The sequence below is a fragment of the Vanessa atalanta genome, chromosome 30 (assembly GCF_905147765.1).
Source record: "Vanessa atalanta chromosome 30, ilVanAtal1.2, whole genome shotgun sequence".
Lineage (NCBI taxonomy): Eukaryota > Metazoa > Arthropoda > Insecta > Lepidoptera > Nymphalidae > Vanessa > Vanessa atalanta.
Genome location: NC_061900.1, coordinates 5,157,623 through 5,177,772, shown reverse-complemented (window position 1 = coordinate 5,177,772; position 20,150 = coordinate 5,157,623). Strand labels below are relative to the sequence as shown.

The 20,150-nt window shown below is 34.6% G+C and overlaps 2 protein-coding genes across 2 annotated transcripts; one reads left to right on the top strand and one right to left on the bottom strand.

The window, feature by feature from the left end:
* Nucleotides 1-3,171: 3,171 nt before the first annotated feature.
* On the bottom strand, nt 3,172-20,137 carry LOC125075361. The gene is made up of 8 exons (XM_047687092.1): nt 20,021-20,137; nt 7,745-7,899; nt 7,485-7,648; nt 6,425-6,517; nt 5,450-5,552; nt 4,874-5,046; nt 4,207-4,332; nt 3,172-3,436 (listed from the first exon to the last, which is right to left on the bottom strand). The coding sequence occupies exons 2-8, from the start codon at nt 7,893-7,895 to the stop codon at nt 3,239-3,241; spliced, it is 1,008 nt and encodes a 335-aa protein (XP_047543048.1). The 5' UTR covers nt 7,896-7,899; nt 20,021-20,137; the 3' UTR covers nt 3,172-3,238.
* On the top strand, nt 15,134-16,936 carry LOC125075432. The gene has a single exon (XM_047687172.1). The coding sequence runs from the start codon at nt 15,134-15,136 to the stop codon at nt 16,934-16,936; it is 1,803 nt and encodes a 600-aa protein (XP_047543128.1).
* Nucleotides 20,138-20,150: the final 13 nt, after the last annotated feature.

Below are 20,150 nucleotides of genomic sequence, written 5' to 3'. Positions count from 1 at the left end.
GGTCGTCCCCTACCTCTATATCCATCCACATCCACGCTCAAGACCTTCCTCGGATGGTCCTCATTCCTCCCCATAACATGCCCATACCATGACAGCCGGTTTCAACATAGCTTCTTTCTTTATATAGCAATTATTAGACAAAGGTACAAATATTATTAATTTCTCTAGTAAATTCTGTGTACACTACAAAATTAAATTCATATAAAAGTAGAATCAACTTCATGACATTATTAATATCATAATAAATTTAGATAATACTGCTTTTAAAAAAACATTAATATCTCCATTTAGGGACAAAACCATCATTTTTTTTCTTATTAGTTTTACTGAAACTGCTGTCTCATAATAGCCTTCACTTGTTTCTGTCCAGTGCTGTTCTTATCAGTGGACTGGAAACAGACAATATCATCAGTTCAGACAACCTGAATTAGTACTAATTACCTAATAACTGAATTAGTAATAAATACTAATTAACTAACCAGGCTTCACATGGGGTCTATATACAATTTTCAGATCGAAGAACAAACGTAATAAGAAAAAAATCTTGATGTTAATTCCGGCTAAGAAATTTGAAATTCTATGCTATTCTGTAATAAGCATGTATTATACATATAAAATTTCATCATGAATCACTAAAATTTATTAATAAAAACCACATTAAAATCCATTGCATAGTTTAAAAGATCTACGCATACAAGATGTCAAGAAGCGACTTTATTTTATAATACGTAGAGATAAAATGTTGTATCAGACTAGATGACTAGCACAACCACGTCTAGCAACATGACTTTTTACATCTCTGTTATTATTATTACAAATTTATATTAAATTATTATGATACTTACAGTAACTAGCTTCACTTGCTTCTTCCATTTTCTGTTATCTTGATTTAGACATTACCTATAAATAAATAATATATTAAAATAAATTTTCAAAGAAGGGGATTATAAAAAAAAGATTTAATTATTCAAAATAATAATATAGAAAAAATATCGACATATCTTCAGTAAAAAATAGAAGTTTCAATTCATTTTTCTGATATAAATCATTATGATCAAAGTTTCCGTGTATTTTTAACAAATACGTTGTTTAAAATCATTTGAAATATTATTTAATAATGTTCCGTTCTATATGGAACGCTTTTAACCATTTACTTAAGCTTAACAATTCTATTTTCATTGAAGAAAACTTATTTTTGTTAAAAGATGTCGAATCAATTGTATGTATAGATTTTACTCACATTTAACGTCGAAAATGTATTAAATGTAGTTAAACTATCACGTTAACTTATTTAATTTAAATATACAGTCATTCTTTCATTAAAATCGTAATACTTTTTATCACTTTTTCACTATAAATACAAAACATATAACTTCACACGCCCATGTTACACAAACAGCGAAACGTATAAAATAAATATAAATTCATCACAAATTTCACTTTAAAAAACAAATATGGCACATTTTAAGACACATTTAATTTATAACACTGTATATTAACAATTATTTCTTTCATAATTCTAGTTTTAACAAAAGGTTCATTGTACTCGGTGTTTACAATGTTATGTCAAATCAATGAACTGAAAATTAATAATATGGAAATTGTCTATAGTCTATACTTTAAGATAAATATTAAAAATTTGTCGTGAACTATCATAGTCAAAATATTTCGAACGAAAATTCATACGAAAGGAATTGACTTTTTATTTATTTAATAATTGTTTTAGAAACGAATGACTTGGCTGTATAGTTGTAGACTCATGCCAATCCCGAATAGGAGAATGAAAAAATATCAAATAATAAAATAATTCTTATCGAAATGGCTCATTTTTGGTAGAAACATAATTCTACTCGTTCGACAAGATGATCTTCATGGTAATATGTTATCGCTATTTGAACTGGAACCAGGGTCAATACACTACATACGAAACAATTGAGAAAAACATCTGCGGCTGACATAGTTTCAAATAGAGATGATGATAGATAGAAATGATGTTAGTAGAAAAAATATTTAAGGCAATCTTAGTATTTATAGCTTCTATATCTAAACTAATATTATAAATGCGAAAGTAACTATGCGTGTCTGTCTGTCAATTAAACTTTTTCTTCTAAACCACTGAACCTATTTTGCATGAAATTGTACGAGGCTAGTTTGAATTTCAAGAAACATAGATTACCTTTATTTTGATTCACCCTTCTAGAAGTGGTAATTATCAGGGTGAAGTTTTATGCAAGCTTTAGTTTTGAAGATGAAAATGTACAAAGTGGAAATTGTTGCAAAGTTATAATATACTATTAAAAGGGTAGTAATCATTAATTAAATATACTCTATTGCAACCATAAGAGGAGAAAAACCAAATAAACAACATTTGACAGCAAATTGACGCGATATCATTGGTCGCGATATCATTGGAGAGAATATCGTAAATTAATCATTTACGATATTCACTATGGATTTGCGAAAAAATAGCGTTATGAACGTCGACCAAAGAATTATCAGAATTTTTGAAATAAAATTAAAGTAGAAATAAGTATGTAGTTAAGTGTAATAGTGTTGTATTATAAATAAAGATATATTAATTATAAACTCTTAGTAGTGCACAATATAGCCGAGTTATTAGCAAATCGCATGAAATACGTAAATCTAAGGTTTATTTGTCTAGGATTCTACATGGTGTTGCCATACTTTACTAAGATAATCGAATAACAAGCAGTGATATCGGGGAGTTTTCTTGAATATATATTTAGGTTAGTATCTAAGTAGCCATGTGAACTATCGTGATTTTAACATTTTTGTCAACTTCACCCTTAAATTGTTTAAATTAATTTGGATGTAAGTAAGCGTGAGGTTACATTACCACGACGTGATAAAACTTTAGCGTTACATTCCAAAAGTCTCAACACAAAATTAATGCTGGTTCCTAAACATTTTTTTTGGAGCTAAGTTCTTTTACTCGAATTACAGCACGCACAGTGACGAAGTACAGAGGCAGAAATCGTCACTTAAGAAAATAGCGTTACGTCCCTTGACATTAAATTACTCTCAAACCTTTTTTTTTTATTATGAATTTTATTTGCATGCATAATAGCGAAAGCAACTTCGTTCCTACCGGTTATTTTTTATTAAAATAAATAATTTATTCTTCGAAATGAAATAAATTTATAAATCAAAAACATATTTGTATATATTTATTAATAAACCGATAAATGCTTAATAATAACAATTCAGTGTTACAAGATCATTCCTTCTTCTTCTTGCTTGGAGATTCATCGTCTGCACTGCTCTTTCGTTTCCGGTCGTTGACCTCTTTGCTTTCATTTGTTTCTGATATGACTTTCTTAACGCGCGCCGCTTCAGGCGAATACGCCCACAGCAGCATCTCCAAGTGTTCAGCCGTCGGCTCGTCTTTGTCGTCGAAGAGTTTTGCATCGGAATGCTGGATTATAAAAAAGTTACTGTTAGAAACTGTTAAATATACATAACGTTTACCAAAAGATGCAGCACGTTTTGGAAATTTTTGGACAATTAAAATAAATTCACCGTCAATAGTTATTTCTTAATGAAAAGCTTTTATTATTACAATGTGGATTCAAACAGTGTTAATTTGTTTTCGTCTGTTCAGATTTAATACGTCAATGTACAAGATCAGAGAGAACATTGTAGACACCAAGAACGCTTTGGAGTTGTAAAGAGACCAGCGCCGGATTGACGACGTGGCTAAGCAATGTACTTCTCGGGTACAAGGGCCGTCAGAAAAGGAAATATTTTTGAAGCCAGAAAAGGTTCTAACTTCAAAATTATTTCCGAACAGGAACACATAACAGTGATGTTTTTACTGTATAACGATATTATGCCATCACTCGATTTAAATAGAAGAAATATTTGGATGTAACCATTTTATGAACCGTAATTCTTAATTTTTGGATGCACCTAGGGAGTTTCCTCATGGATACTCCAGCTGAGGCAATAACCTCATCATTAAGTACCTTTACATTAACCAACCTGTACAGGAACAGAATGGAATAAGCTCAAAGGCTTTTGCTTAGCCATTGGACATTAATTAACCAACGTGACATTCTCTGTTATAATTTGTACAAATTCGCCTTCTCTTTCTCTCATACGCTTTGTTACGAGACAAATGATTCGACTTGAGATGGCACTGAATTTTAAAGAATTTGAAGGCTTAAAATGGCAGGTTAAGGGTACCTTTTCCTTCAACTCCTTCAGAGCCTCGTTCCTCACGATGTCCCACGTCTTCCCGCCGTCGCTCGCGACGGTGCGCAGGCGCTTGTACTCGCCATTGACAGATGTATATGCAGCGACAAATGATTTCTGTACAGAATCTCCGGTTATTTACATGAAGCATATTATTATGGTCTTGGTGGGTACTAGTCATCAAATATTTTATATTCTACCGCCAAACAGCAACAAAATCGTTGTGATCCGGTTTGACGAATTCCGCAAGATTGACGCATTGGTGATGTAAGGGGTGGTGAACATTGCTTACAGTAAGATTGTCTTTGAACAGCAACAATTTATTATCATCATCAGGTTTTTTTTATAATATAGGTAGGTGGATGAGCCAATAGGTCATCTGATTGTAAGTGGTCACCACCACCCCTTAGACATTGGCACTGTAAGGAATATGGTAAATATTTCTTGCAGCGCCAATTCCTTATATCGCCCATGCGTCACCAACCTTGGAAACTAAGATGTTACCTTGTGCCTGTACTTACACTGCCTCACTCACTCTTCAAACCGGAACACAACAATACTGAGCACTGCTGTTTGGCGGTAGAATATCTGATGAGTGGGTGGTACGAAGCCAGACAGAATTGAACAAAGATTTGTGCTAGAAAGTGAAGTTGTTCACCTGCTGCTCAGTGACGCTATCGCCAGCTAACTTCACGCAGGTCCTGACGATGCCGAGGCTGATGTAGGGGTTGTTCTGTTTACTTAGATGCATCGTATCGAAATCGTCAAGAAACTGATCGAAGACTGCGATAGCTTCCTTAATATTAGAGAGTTTCGCTTCGTCACGTGTGCCTGGTGAAAAAGAGAAATCACTGCTGAGCACCTTCGTTGTATATTATGTGTTAGGTTTCAATAAACCTTTATTTTATTATCTACCAAAAAGACAAACCCTTCAAGCTCAATGGAATAATTTGGAAAATGTTTACATTAAAAAAAAAAACAGAACTGGCAATTCAACGAACGAATCAAACCGTATAAAAATAATAGTGTCTATCATAAAAGCAAATCTGATTTAAATAGATAATTTAAACATCACAAATTGTAAAACTATATTAGATATATATAGATATATAGATACTATTCTAACCTCTGAATTCGCAAAACAGATATTTTTTTAAATATCATCAGCAAAATAGTTTTTTATATGACTAAGTATTATTCATACATCCAAGTTACGGGTACTCTAAATACTTACAGGTCAAAACCCTCTTCGCTCTCCCGATCAACCCTTTCACAGCCAGCTTCTGATAGTCCGGATCCCGTCCTTCTAATTCTTTAAGCGTACTCGTTGCTGCGTCCTAAAAATATTACATAGGTACATTTTCATTAAATAATCGCAGGTCTGAACCTGGCATAAGAGTTGGTTTATACGTTTGGTAATATTTCGTTTCTTTTTTCATTAATATTACAACACCTCGTCTTATTGTCTCCACGTGTCGGGCTGGTTAATTTCCCAGAGGATCGAATGAGAGTCAACGGGGAAATGCTGCCAGCATTCTTGCTATCATTCCACGCGGTTAAGATTTCAACAGTAGTTATTTTTAATTCATATTTGTATATATTTAAGGACTTAATGTTAATAATTCTTATGTATATGTAACATTATTATTATTGAGATTTGTATATATTTTTTATATTATCCGAGGACTATAAATCAAATTGAATTAAATAACAAACATAACATCAGCAGCCTGTAAATTTCCCACTGCTGGGCTAAGGCCTCCTCTCCTCTCCCTTTGCATGTGGCAGAATTTCGTTGAAATTAGACACATGCAGGTCCGCCGAGCACGAGATGAATTATAAACACAAATTAATTTCAAATGAAAATTCAGTGTTGCTTGCCTGGGTTTCCCCAAAATCATCGGTTAAAATGCACAAGTTCTAAGCACTTCTTGAATTATTTACAGATAAAATTGAATTTAATGTTTTTGTAATCTTTTCTAGACCAAAAACAATTTTGTATATTGCACTAAAGTAATTTTTATTTAATTGTGATTTGTAAATGTGTCCCATAGCTCTTGATTTAATTAAATACTTTGTGTGCCATATTAAATAAATATATAAACACAATTTTGTGTTACATTACTTCTATACCAACAACAAATTCATAATCAACGACACCAATATCCCATATCCCAATAAACAAATCGTTAAAATCAAACGCACTTACTTTATTTTTAAATCCAAGTCCCGGAACAGTCTCCGCTGGTAGTTCCTTCTTCTCTTCGGGAATTTCCGCCATTTCGGTATCTGAACTCGAATTCTACAACAAATTACACAAAATACACTTTATTCAAGTAGGCTTTTACAAGCACTTTTGAATCGTCATTTAACAAACTATATTAAGTGAAGCTACCACCGGTTCGGAATGTAGTTTCTACCGAGAAGAACGGACAAGAAACTCATTTACAACATTTCATAAAAATACAGTAATGTTAGTTAAATACAATTATATATGTATGTAATATATCCTGCCTGGAAGTCAACAAGTATTAACTCCACGCTTTTTTGTCATCCATATATTCTCTTGTATTGAATAATATACCTTCTCTACGAATGTATTTTTTACAAGAAATCCAGATTCCGTGATTTGCGCTATCAAACAAACGTTTCCGCCTTATAAAATTTATCTATAGCACAGATTTAGAGGCTAGATACCACGCGAAGTGTGTCAGAAATCTCTCCATGAAAGTTTGACGCTCTAATACTTTAGTTTGTGTTCGTGTAAACGTGTCGTTATAAACTGTGAAAACTCTCCTTGGGTCAAATCGAGTCGATAGAAGTACTACTTAAAATCGATAAACTATTTTGTTGTTCAATGGCTTTTAAAATAATTTATTATGTTGTTCATGTACGGGGTGACGTCGTCGTATAAAAAGGATGACAAGTTTTTGCCCTGAAGAACAGAGCAAATATGCTGCTAGCATCCTTACCAACATTCCACGATCGTGTTTTATAAAGTAACTATTTTAGGGTAGGTACCACCCACTCATATATTCTACCACCAAACAGCAATAATTTGTATTGTTGTGTTTTATTTGGAGGGTGAATTAGCCAGTGTAACTACAGGCAAGGGTCATAATAACTGAGTTGCCAAGGCATTGGTAACGCAAGGAATAATTAAAATACTCTACGGCGTCAATGTCCCATTTGCGAGTAGGGTGGCCCATATACGAATCCACCTATATGCTTCATAAAAAAAAAACAATTATCAAGCGAAATTTTGTTACCTCATCTTTGTCATCAGCTTCTTTCTTCGGTTTATCTTCTTCTTTCTTCTTTGGTTCCTTTTTATCCGGCTTCTTTTCTTTATTCTTTTCTAACTCCGCGAGCCAGTCTTCAAAGACTTGCATTGCTTCTTTTATGTTCTTAATTTTATCTTCTGCTTTTGTCACTGGCAACAATTATAATTGTTTTATTATATTTAAGTTTTTAAATAATAACTTGATCCATAACGTCCCTGATAGTGAGCATTATTTATATAACTTACTCGATAAAACCCTCTTCGCCCTCCCCAACAGCCCTCTGACTGTCAGCCTCCTGTAGTTTGGATCATGTTGCTCCAGCAATCTCAATGTTTCTTCGGCCTTCGCCTTGTCTTTGAAGCCAAATCCGGAGTCTTCTTTGTCGTCTTTGCCCATTATACTGGAAGTAATAAAAAAAAAAACTTAATCATAAATTTAATTGGATCTTGTCGCCAAAGACGTTCCTGCTCTTATGGAACCTTTTGGAACTGGTCATGTTGATGGCAATAGACTAAGTTTGAACACTGGTTCCCTGCGAAAGAGGGCGGGCCATAATTGGTACGTTACATAACACATATTAGTTCCGTCTTAAATGAGGTCGATGATAAAGGTCAAAGCCTAGACCTGAATATGCTAAAGCAAGCAAACAAATATTTAAAGCGCTCGAGCGCTTCATCCTTTATTGTAGTAGGAAGGTGAAGCCTGTTGTAATAAATTACAAATAGTTAGATTAGATGGGGATTTGACCTACTTTGTTTAATATCCTGATATTTTGTAAATGTTTTCTTATCTGTGCAATTTTTTTTAACATTCAATTCTGTTTTTAATGTATTTGATCACTTGTTTAAATATGTCTCGAATTCAAGGTTAAGTAAAAAAATGCTTAAAGTTTTTACGTGTAATGTACAAATGTTTATTGATATCATTACCAAGTTTTTAATCTTGTTTAAATAATAATTCACTGTACAGCGTAATTATTATCATAGACCCGGCATACTCATACATAAACTTGACTTTTCTGGCAAACCGTCAAATATACTAAAAACGTTTTCAAAGACAATAAGATTTAGACGTAATTGAACATCTTTTTGTCTATGTTGGTCCTATTTTTTTCCAAGTGTCCGACTTCGCAAACCTCTGTGCAAAGTCTTACGAATTATTCTTACATAAGGTGAAGACTCAAAGCGCCGGAGGCAGTTGCGTTTCCACACCTACTATTGAGGTTCAATAGAGATATTCTAAAAGCAGAAACTCGAAACATACTGCATTGTACGAGCGTTAAATGTGATATGCACCATTAGATATACTAATTATAACATTCAATACACGTTACGAAGTGATATATGGTGAGTCGGTTTTAACTATTCACGAGTACGCAACGAAGTTAATTCTGACAGAAGCGCACTGCACGTGTCATAGGTTTTCTTCTTTGCCTCAGAGCGTTGTGGTCGAATCGGATGATAGTCACATAGATATAGTTTTTATAAGAGCCGCAACACAAATTCCTGATATTTGAGCTGTTTTTCGCTCAATGAGCGTTTTCTTTTTTTGAGCCTAGCGTGTGCATACAAACCAAACGCATCACGTCACAGTCGTTACCTACAGATATACTGTTGGCATTAGGACGTCAGTGAAGCGAAATCATAATTATCCACTGTCAAACTTTTTCAACACATAAATAAATGTTAACTTCAAAAATATGTAAGAATACCAGAATCCTTTACAGGCCTAAGAATATCGGAATCAGAAGCGTAACATGCTTTGGCGGGGCCTTGTATAAAAAATTGCATGGTGGCCATTAGGTAAAGGTATCTCACAAAAGAAAAAAAATGCATAGAATTAAAAGAAATACTTATTCATCATAATTATCTGTCAATTTTTCCGAAATTTTGGGCACTTTTGAGAAATTGCTTTTTTTGACTTATGTCATTTGTGAATTGAAAAGTTTTTATTAAATTTTGCTTACGCACGTTGGGGGCTCCCGTGATCCGTAATACGGCGGTAGCTACGCCCCTGACCGGGATCCTAATGTGTGGTACTATCATTATTTCGCAGTCATACTAGACTGCCTCGGTGGTCCAGTGGCTTATAGTAGACCCCGAGATCTTAGGTTAATACCCATATCGAGCTAAAAGTTATTCAATTTTAAAATTCTCAGTAACAACTCGAAGTTTGGAAGTTGTTGAAATAAAACATCGTAAAGAAATCTACATGTGTGTAATTTCAACAAAATTCAGACACATGTGAATCCACCGCATTGGAGCAAGCAGAGCAGTGGTGGAATATGCTCCAAACCTTCTCCTCAAAGGGCCTTAGTCCAGCTAAAGAAATTTACTGGCTGTTAATGTACTCGTATGTGTGTATGACATAATCACTTCGCGATCTAAGTGTTTATCTCAACGTTAAGTATCTACAAGTGTGTCTTATAGTTGTGTGTGTAAATAAACGCTAATACAAAAATAGTATCAAATATTACGAGAGCAAAAATTAAACACTTCGAGTAAAGATTGGTCATTTGCCAGATTCTATATAAGTTTATAATTTATCAATAAATAACGAACTTCAGAGTCGTTGAGTTAGGTCGTTTTAGAATGCTAAAGATATTTAAAAATCGTGTCAGTAGGACATCAAAACATACGCAAACGAATTCGTAACGATGGAGATTTGAACAATTCTCTTTGGGTACAACGTTTTAAATGGGCGTTCCATTTAACTGTAATCGTGTAATATGTTTTTAGTTTTGTCACGTGTGTCACCATTCATTTATCACGAAAGACGATTTAGGGGGGGGCGGGGTGACCATGTCTTATGTTTTCTTACAAGGGGGTGGGAAGAAGTCTCGATAGTTATTACGTAATATCAAATAAATGCGTTAAAATTATTTGAAAAACGTTCGATTTTCGAGGTTCGTTTGGATGCGTATAAAAGAATATTTCCATTTCATATTTACCTTTGAAATTACTAAACTTTATTTACTAAATTACTAAACTAAACTTTAACTTTGCCGTTTCATAGATTCAAGTCAATTGTAAAAAATACATCGGTAAAGAAGGCATATTATTCGATACAAGATTATATAGATGATAAAAAAGCGTGGAGTTAATGCTCGTTGACTTCCATGCAGACATAACATACATATATAATTGTATTTAACTAACATGACTTTGTAATTTTAGAAGTTGAAAAAGAGTAACTACTTAGCCGGTTCTTCTCGGTAGAATCTACATTCCGAACCGGTGGTACCTTTACTTTAGATAGTTTGTTAAATGACGATTCAAAAGTGCTTGTAAAAGCCTACTTGAATAAAGTATATTTTTATTTGGATTTTTTTGATTTTATGTTTTTAGTTTTGTCACGAGTAGAAACGTCACGAGTAAAGTAATCTCGAACTAATCGAATCGAGTATTAATATTAGGGATAAATCTTGTTCTGTTCTATCCTTATTTTACCTCTTAGGGTGATAGAAGGTATAAGGAAGGATACGATCAAAAATCAAAATATTCGTTATTCAAGTACTCATGAAAGCACTTTTGAAGTGTCATGTTACAGTGTCGAATTTAATGTACAGCTACCACCGGTTCGGAAAGCAGATTCTTGATTTCTTGTAACTATGTATGTAAGAAAATCTTGGAATCTTAATTCGACCCACTTCCCGGTCTTCGATTAGGATGAAATTTTGCACACGCTCTGAGTTCTGATGACAATACATGACTAGCTAAGAAACGTCATTACAAATCCAACATGGCGGACATCCAAGATGGCGGATTGGGTATTTTAAATGCACCCCCGTGATATGGGTATTAAATGAAAGGGTTTGCTATTGTAATTTTCACTACGTGCTAAAAGCGTGTTTTTAGTTTTTTAAACTATTTTTATAATTATAGAGTATGTCAGTAACCAACAATTATTTTTTTATATATCCTGCCTAGATGTCAATAAATACTAAGTCCACGCTTTTTTATCTTAAATATTATTCTTGTATTAAGTAATGTTCCTTATTTATATAATCCTTTTTTTATATATGAGCTTTAAATTTTTTAACTGCGCTAGTTAGATTTATTCGAATCAACAGAGTGACTCGAGAGGAAGGTTTATGAGTATAAAACTCATACTATAGAGAATTTCAACTCTACGAGAGTCGAAATTCTCCGAAAATACAAGATTTATATTTGTTAATCAATCGAAACGGAAAACGCAGCGTCGGCACTGAGCAGGCACCTCACAAGGTGGACTGATGACGGCTTTTGTGAAGATTTTTGGGACTGCCTTTGTCCAGCTGGGGTCATCCTAAGTAAAAGTAGTTTTTTTTTTTAATTCTAGTACATATTTGCTGAAAAATATCAAATTAAAAATTCTATATTTAAATAGCGCGCGAAAACGCTACTTTGACAATATGGCGCCGCAATGGGGTCGGTGACGTCACTTTCCTGTATTGTAATCTGTGGTACATATAATCCACATACAGTAGGCAAACGAGGTTAAGCACCAATCCGAATCTTTTGGTGTCACGTGACAAACGATTAAAAAAATGGATTTTTAAATAAATTAATTGTTATTTTCAACTTTCGTCAATAAAAATCCATTTTTAAACTCATAATATATACTGATTACAATAATTGACACTTCATTTTATAGCCTATTCACTCATTTCGAAGTTGCGTTGGCGAACGCTTATGACTTATGAGATTTGAGAAAAGGAAGCGGTCAAGTGGGAGTCGGGTTCTCATGAAGATAAAGCATATTTTTTAATATGATAGAGTGCACAATATAACAGAGTTATTAATAAAATGCGTAAAATACGTAATACTAAGCTCTGTTTACCTTTATTCCTACTTCGATTGGAATAGGCAATACAAAACTTTATCACGTCAAAAGATTACACACCTATCGTTTTAACAATCGTAATATTGAACCCTAATAGGATTACTTGATTACACACTCTGCCTAATAATATGGCCATATTTGTACGTCCTTGAACCGCGCGCGTTTCTTCACGGTATTTAAATCTGTACGATATGAATTACAAATACATACACACTTGAAAATGACGAAACCAAAATATTCGATTTAATTTTGGTAATGTAATGATGCCGATTTTAGAAGTCAAAACATAAAGATACTGTATAATTAACGCTGTTGAATTCTTATTTAGAATAAACTGATTATTAACTTAGACTCTACTCAAAAACAAAGAAATTTAAACTTATATATATTATAGTCTAATCCAATCGCAAGCCAAATAAACAACATTTGACATTAAATTAACGCGATATCATTGGTCGAGATCATTGGCTTGAATAGTCTGTAATACTCATATGGTTTTTGCAAAAATGGCGGTTAAACATCGACGAAACTGTTATCGGAACTTTGGAAGTAAAATTAAAGTGGATATAAGTAGTTAAGTGTAACAGTGTTGTATTATCAATCAAAATATATCAATCGTAAACTCTTAGTAGTGCACAATATAGCGGAGTTATTAATAACATTCGCCAACTGATTCGTCCATACTGTTCTAATCCATCGTACAAGTTTTAAGTTGTTGCGTTATTTTTTCAAACTTCCATTTAAATCTATACTAATAATATAAATGTGAAATTAACTCTGTCTGTCTGTCGCTCTTTCACAGCCAAACCAATGAACCGAATCTGATGAAATTTGGTGTGACGCAAACTTGAACTCCAAGAAAGGTCATAAGCTACTTTTTTTACCTAACACGCAAGCGAAACCGCGGGCGAAAACTAGTATCTCATTATATTTCTACTACTAACTACCGGTTCCAATAGCAATGTATGAATGGCAATTTTTATTTATATTATAAATTACAACAGGAACTCTTTGCCTGCATCGCAATTTTGTTAGAAAAAAAAATTATATCAATATATTTTAATGTCTAACATTAAAAGTATTAAAGAGTATTCCGTCCTTGGAATTCGGTTTACTGGTTTGATCGTGAAAGAGCAACAGACAGACAGAGTTACTTTGGTCTTTATAATATTAGTATAGATTAAAAAATTATGATTTCGACTCCGAATCAATTCTAACTGCCCCCAATTATAAATACTTTATTGATGTGCCTTCCGGAAAACATACAGCATTGCTGTGAAGAAGCAGTCGTATACTTACTTTAATCTGTGGTCGATTGTTACCTTACACAACTTAGTTCACCTGAATGACACTAGGTGGCGTTAGTTAACCAGGAAGTGCGCGGGAACCGTCGCCATATTCCTTCATAGCGTTGTGTACTTTCGCCAAGTTGGTCGAAATTCGTAAAAAATAATTCTAAAGTGATTCAGTTACAGTGAACAACTAACTAAGTGATTCCGAAATCATAACATATTGTATTTTTTCGAACTTTGAGTTGATTTATTTTCTAATTATGGATCGCCCTTCGAATAAAACCGCGGAAGTTAGTGACTCGCATTTGCCTATTTCGGGTGATGTTTGTACCGAAAAAAATGAATGCTGCCAGGATGACGATACCTCGAATTCAAGCAGTTCAAGCGACGATAACGAAAGTGAGGGTACTCCCAGCAAGAAACGCCGGCTGGATTCCCAGGTAACGGTCGATCCAAGAATCGACGCGTTATATGACCAGGTCAGTTTTCTCACAAATTTAATAATGCATCAACAATGTGGGACTGATAGCAACAAATCCAGTAGTCACGTGCACACAGACCAAGTAAAAGATGCTAGTTCTTTTTTAACCAACCCTTCGGTGCCAACAAAGACTTTAGATCTAGGAAATTATAAGACAGAGTTTGATGACAAAAAATGCATGAAGCCCGCCGACGGGAATAGGTTAAAACAACTTAAAGAGTTACATCATTTTAACACACCCTTATGGCAACACGTGCGATACAATAAAGCATTGGCTGAAGTCACTGCATCTCCGGGATTTTGCAACCTTAAAATCAATGATGAATTGTGCTGCCTTAATAAAGGGAAAGACTTTTTGGCCCCTACCGAACTATTTGTTGCGGGACTGACCAATGCTTTGTTATACCAAAAGGAGCTGTTGCAATCAGGCTTACAAGAAATACTAGATTGGGCTGTTAAAAACCCAAGCGAGCTAAATAGCGACAATTTATTTCATAAAATGAGTGCTACGTTCGGTGAATCTTCCACCTCCTACAAAAATTCGGAGCGCACACTACAAATCGTTTGTGGCAAGCGAGCGGAATGTGTAGAGATTAGACGTTCACGACTCATATCAGAAATACCTAATAAAAGTATACAAACTGCTCTTCATAATATTCCACCCAGCGAAGAATCTCTTTTTGACAAAACAAAGCTACTGTCGCTTATTCAGTCCCTCGGAGGGCCACAATATTGGTTGTCACAATCACAAACATTCAAACCAAAAGATAAGTTTAGTCTGAAAAGGAGACTTAATGAACCTTCAACATCTAAAAGTTACAATTCCACCAAGGCCAATTATTATCAAAGTTCAGATAAGAAACCACAAAACAAGCAAACATACAAAAACAAAACTGACAACAACAAGCAAACTAAAAACTTGACATTTCGTAACAGAGATAAGAAAAAATGACTATCCTCCCCAATCATTCAAGGGGGGTCGCCTTGTACAGTTCAAAGACAGATGGCAGGCTTTGGATGCAAACAAATTTATCATGATGACAATCACGGGATGCCGTATACCCCTATTCAGAAAACCCCCCCTTGTTTGGCCTACAAAAATTATAACGGACCAGTATGCAACCAAAATTTCTCCTGCCATGACACAAGTAATTCTCGAACTAGTGGATCAAAATATTCTTCAAGAAGTCCGGGCAAAATCTCCAAGTTTCATCTCCAAACTTTTTCTCCGGAAGAAAAGCGATGGATCGATGCGCCCAATATTCGATCTCCGGGAACTAAACAAATATGTAAAAACAAAACACTTTCACTTGATTTCCCATACAGATGTGCCAGACTTTCTCCAACCTGGAGACTGGATGATAAAGATCGACATTTCGCAGGCTTATTTTCATGTCCCTATGGCAAAATCACACAGACCCTTCCTCAGAATCAGTTATCAGAACCGTATTTACGAGATGACGTGCCTACCTTTCGGTCTAGCTTCTGCTCCGCACCTTTTTTCTTCCATCACATGCTGGGTCGCGGAGACCCTGCGTGCGAAAGATTGTCGAGTGCTAGTCTATCTAGACGACTTTCTTCTGGTGCACCAAGACCGAACCAAGTTAAGTCTTCAGGCCGCGGAGGCCGTGAGACACTTGGAAGTGTTGGGTTGGAAAGTGAATTTCCAGAAATCGGTCCTAACTCCAACACAAGACTTGGAATATTTAGGGATACGATGGCTAACGGCCAAGAACAAAATGGTCTTACCAAATCAGAAAATAAAATGCATCAACAGCGCCCTAGAACAGATTATGCAAAAGCCACACATGAGTCTACGACAATTACAAACAATTTTGGGGCAGCTGAACTTTGCCAACTTTGTAATTCCACGGGGCAGACTACACTGTCGCAATTCCCAAATATTCTTGCGACGCTTCGACAAGAAACTACCCCGTCAAGTGCAACGTATCCCTCAGAATGTTTATCGAGAGATGGTGTGGTGGCGCGGAGCCACACATCACTCGTTACCGATACACAAAAAACCAGCTACCCACTTCCTTGCAACGGATGCCTCAGACGTGGGTTGGGGCGCTCAACTGGATGGGAAAGTGATGTCAGGGAGCTGGTCACTCTACCAAAGGAGGTGGCACAGCAACAAAAAAGAATTATTCGCCGTTTTTGCGGCTATCAAAATGAACTCAAAAATATTAGTAAAGTCACATGTACTGATCCAATCCGACAATCGAACACTGATAGCGTATATCCGGAAAGAAGGCGGAACCAAATCTTTAGCGTTGCTGGAACTGACATTCAAACTTCTCCAACTAGCGGACAAATTCAAAATAACGCTGTCAGCATATTACCTCCCGGGGAGGTACAACATAATCGCGGACAGATTATCTCGAGGAAAACATCCGGCAGAATGGCACCTGATAGCCGATGCGACAGCGGAAGTCTTCCAAAAATGGGGGTATCCCGAAATAGATCTGTTCGCGTCAAAAAATACAGCTGTTGTACGAAACTACGTATCAATAGACTGCAAAGATCGATCGGCATGTTATACAGACGCCTTCAGCAAACCTTGGAATTACCGGGTTGCCTGGGTTTTTCCACCTCCCAGCCTATTACCCAGAGTGTTAGCTCATCTGAACAACGCCAAGGGAACTTATCTTGTAGTGGCCCCAGACTGGCCTCAGGTGTTCTGGCTACAAGACCTGAAATCGAGGGCACTAGAGCCACCGCACGAGCTACAGAACCTCTCGGAAGTGCTCATAGATATGACAACATCGCAACCTCCTCCACAAGTGCAAACATTAGCCCTGAAGGTCTGGAAAATTGGGGGTGGGGCGAACAAATAAAAGACTGGGCTGTAGAAGAAAAAGAATTATTAAGAAAGAGTTGGCGACAATCAACACTTACTACCTATTTTCCTGCCATAAAGAGATGGCTAGCTTGGTGCTCCAGCTCACTGGTGAACCCAAAAACTCCCCAGTCTACCGATATAGCTAGATTTCTGATACAGCTTTTTCTAAGAGAAAATTTAGCATACAACACGATCCTGGTGCACAAATCAGCAATTATGACATTTTGTGGCCCACACGTAGAACATCAAACATTTTCCGATTTCATTATCAAACATGTCCTTAAAGCAATTCGAACAGTTAAACCTAAGGCTATAAAGAAAGCACTTACATGGGATCCTCGCATTGTCCTAAATTGGCTATCGGCTAACCCCTCTAAAGACACCTTATTCGACTTGTCACGAAGGACAGCAGCAGTTCTATTGCTGGCCTCGGGACGAAGAATCCACGATCTGACCCTTTTAGAAATTTGTACAGAGAGTTTCCAGGATAACGGAGATAGCATCATTTTAATACCGGCCTTTGGATCTAAAACGGACACTCACAATTATCGCCAATCCGCATGGAAACTCTCTAAACATGATGATCAAAACATATGTCCCGTCACATTAGTTAGATCACTCATAAAAAGAACACAAACTAGGCGGTTAACTAGCAATATCAATTTAAATAACCTTTTCATCACTGTCAATGGTGATATTAAGGCTGCCTCTCGAACTGTAATCGGGAATTGGGTGCGTACAGTTCTTCAGGACAGTGGTATTAGGGCACCTCCGGGAAGCTGTAGGTCAGCAGTAGCTTCTCTGGGGTGGTTAGATAATCAATCGATTGATGAGATATTATCACGTGGAAACTGGAGATCATCCAGCACATTCTTTAATCATTACTGTCGTATAATAGAAACTAAAGTTAGTCATAACTCTTTTTTCAAAACATTTACACCAAATTGATTTTTTATTATATATATAGATATGTATATATATATAACAATAATAATTAACTAATGATAATAATTTTAATGAGTATATTTGTTTGTATAGTAAGTAATGGAAGGACAACCATATATTATTTCATATATCATAAATTTAATTATCAAATGTCATCGTTCTAATCTCACGAAATTCTACAATACTTTCTTAAGCCAGGATAGTAAAGACAACAATGTTATATTACATATTTTGTATTTTTCAAAGCATTTAAAGACATTAAAATGATTGTTACATTTCAGTTGTTTATAATTTATCAATTTCATCATAGCGTTGTGCTTAAAAACAATACATGTTTCACCAGCAGATAACAAACACGTCTTCACAGCAATGCTGTATGTTTTCCGGAAGGCACATCAATATAACGGTTTTACATAACAATAAAACCGATATTATGTGCCGAGAGGAAAACATACAGCATTGCAGAAAGTACTTCCTGGTGAAGACTATGAAGGAATATGGCGACGGTTCCCGCGCACTTCCTGGTTAACTAACGCCACCTAGTGTCATTCAGGTGAACTAAGTTGTGTAAGGTAACAATCGACCACAGATTAAAGTAAGTATACGACTGCTTCTTCACAGCAATGCTGTATGTTTTCCTCTCGGCACATAATATCGGTTTTATTGTTATGTAAAACCGTTATATTAAGTTTTCATGAAAATGTCACAAAAAAGAAGTAAAAAAAAATATTGTATTTCTTTATGCATGACGATAAACCTTCAAAGTTTACAATAATCATAGACAGTGATGTTACTTTTATTGCCTAATACTTAAATTAAAAAATCTCAACAAGATAGATGACACGATGTCAATGACCTCATAGTTATCGTCATAGCCGCTTACTAAATAATCCCAAGATTCCTATTTCTGTTTTATTATTACCTAAACTAATTTCAAAGTACATATTACTATAATAATAATAAGTATTTAAAATGCGATCACTTCCGATATATAAATCGATCGGCCGGAATAACAATCAAAATCGACCATAAACGTCAAAATCAACAAAAAAAAATAAGTAAATGTTTTTTTTTTTCAAAAATAAAATTAAACAAAAAGGCAAAGGCGTTACGCTAGTAGTTGTACAAAGTCGAACGGTAATTATAAAACTTAACAATTACAATGATATTCTTTTAGAATTGACTTTGTACATCACTTGTGACAATTTAAAAAACAATTCTAGATGTGTATTGTCTATCCTTTAAAAGCTATAGTTATAATATAATAGTCAATGTCGCATATCACCTTTTGACACTTGACCATTTTGTTTTGCGGCGAGTTCCAAGTTATTTTACAACGAATAGCGCTACTGACTTTTAAGTTCAAGATAACGATGACATAATACCTACCTACTCATTCAATATTTATTTAATTCATAAAATTATCACGACTTTTAAATTATTTTTGATTAGATAAAAACAAGCGAAAAAATGCAATGCGATAATGCTTATTTACTAAGCTATTTCACCGTCCAAACATTTGTTTTTAAAAACAATGTCATTTGATAAACCAAAATTTGTTTTTTTTTTTTATGCTTTAAAAAGATATGATCAAAGAATTAATATCGAACAGTTTTATTTACTTACCATTATTGATGTTTGATAAGTGCATTTTTTTTTTATTTAAAAAGGTTCGAAGGTATACCGGTATACCATTTTTTTTTTAATAACCCTCAAACGTATAAACTTATTTAAATAGGTATGAGTTCAATGTAAATAGTAGTTATGTATCTAACATAGGATGCATACATTCTTAAAGTAAAATATAAAGAAGAAGATATTCAAATAATAATTACTTAAATGTTTATGCTTATGTACACTGAATATTAAATGTTGTTTGCCAACATCAATAAAGGAAACCTTCAAACTAATTTATAGACGCTGACATATGACGTCGACTCCAAGGTATAATATGCTATTCAACATAATATTATAAACCTAGGTAAGAATAATTTACTTTTATATGCCAGTTTACATCATCAAAATAATTGAGAGTAATAAAAAAAAAAAAAACTTCATATCATGCATTAAATGAATAACTCAATACACAAACTATATATTTTTTTAATTTTAATTACAAATAAACAATACTTGCATTGTACTCAGGAACTTCCAATAATATCTGTTCACAAATAAGGACTAGAAAATCACTAGGCTTAATTTTTTTTTTTAAGTACTTGCTCAGAATGCGGCCTTCTTTCGACTATTCGAATCAATTCAAATAG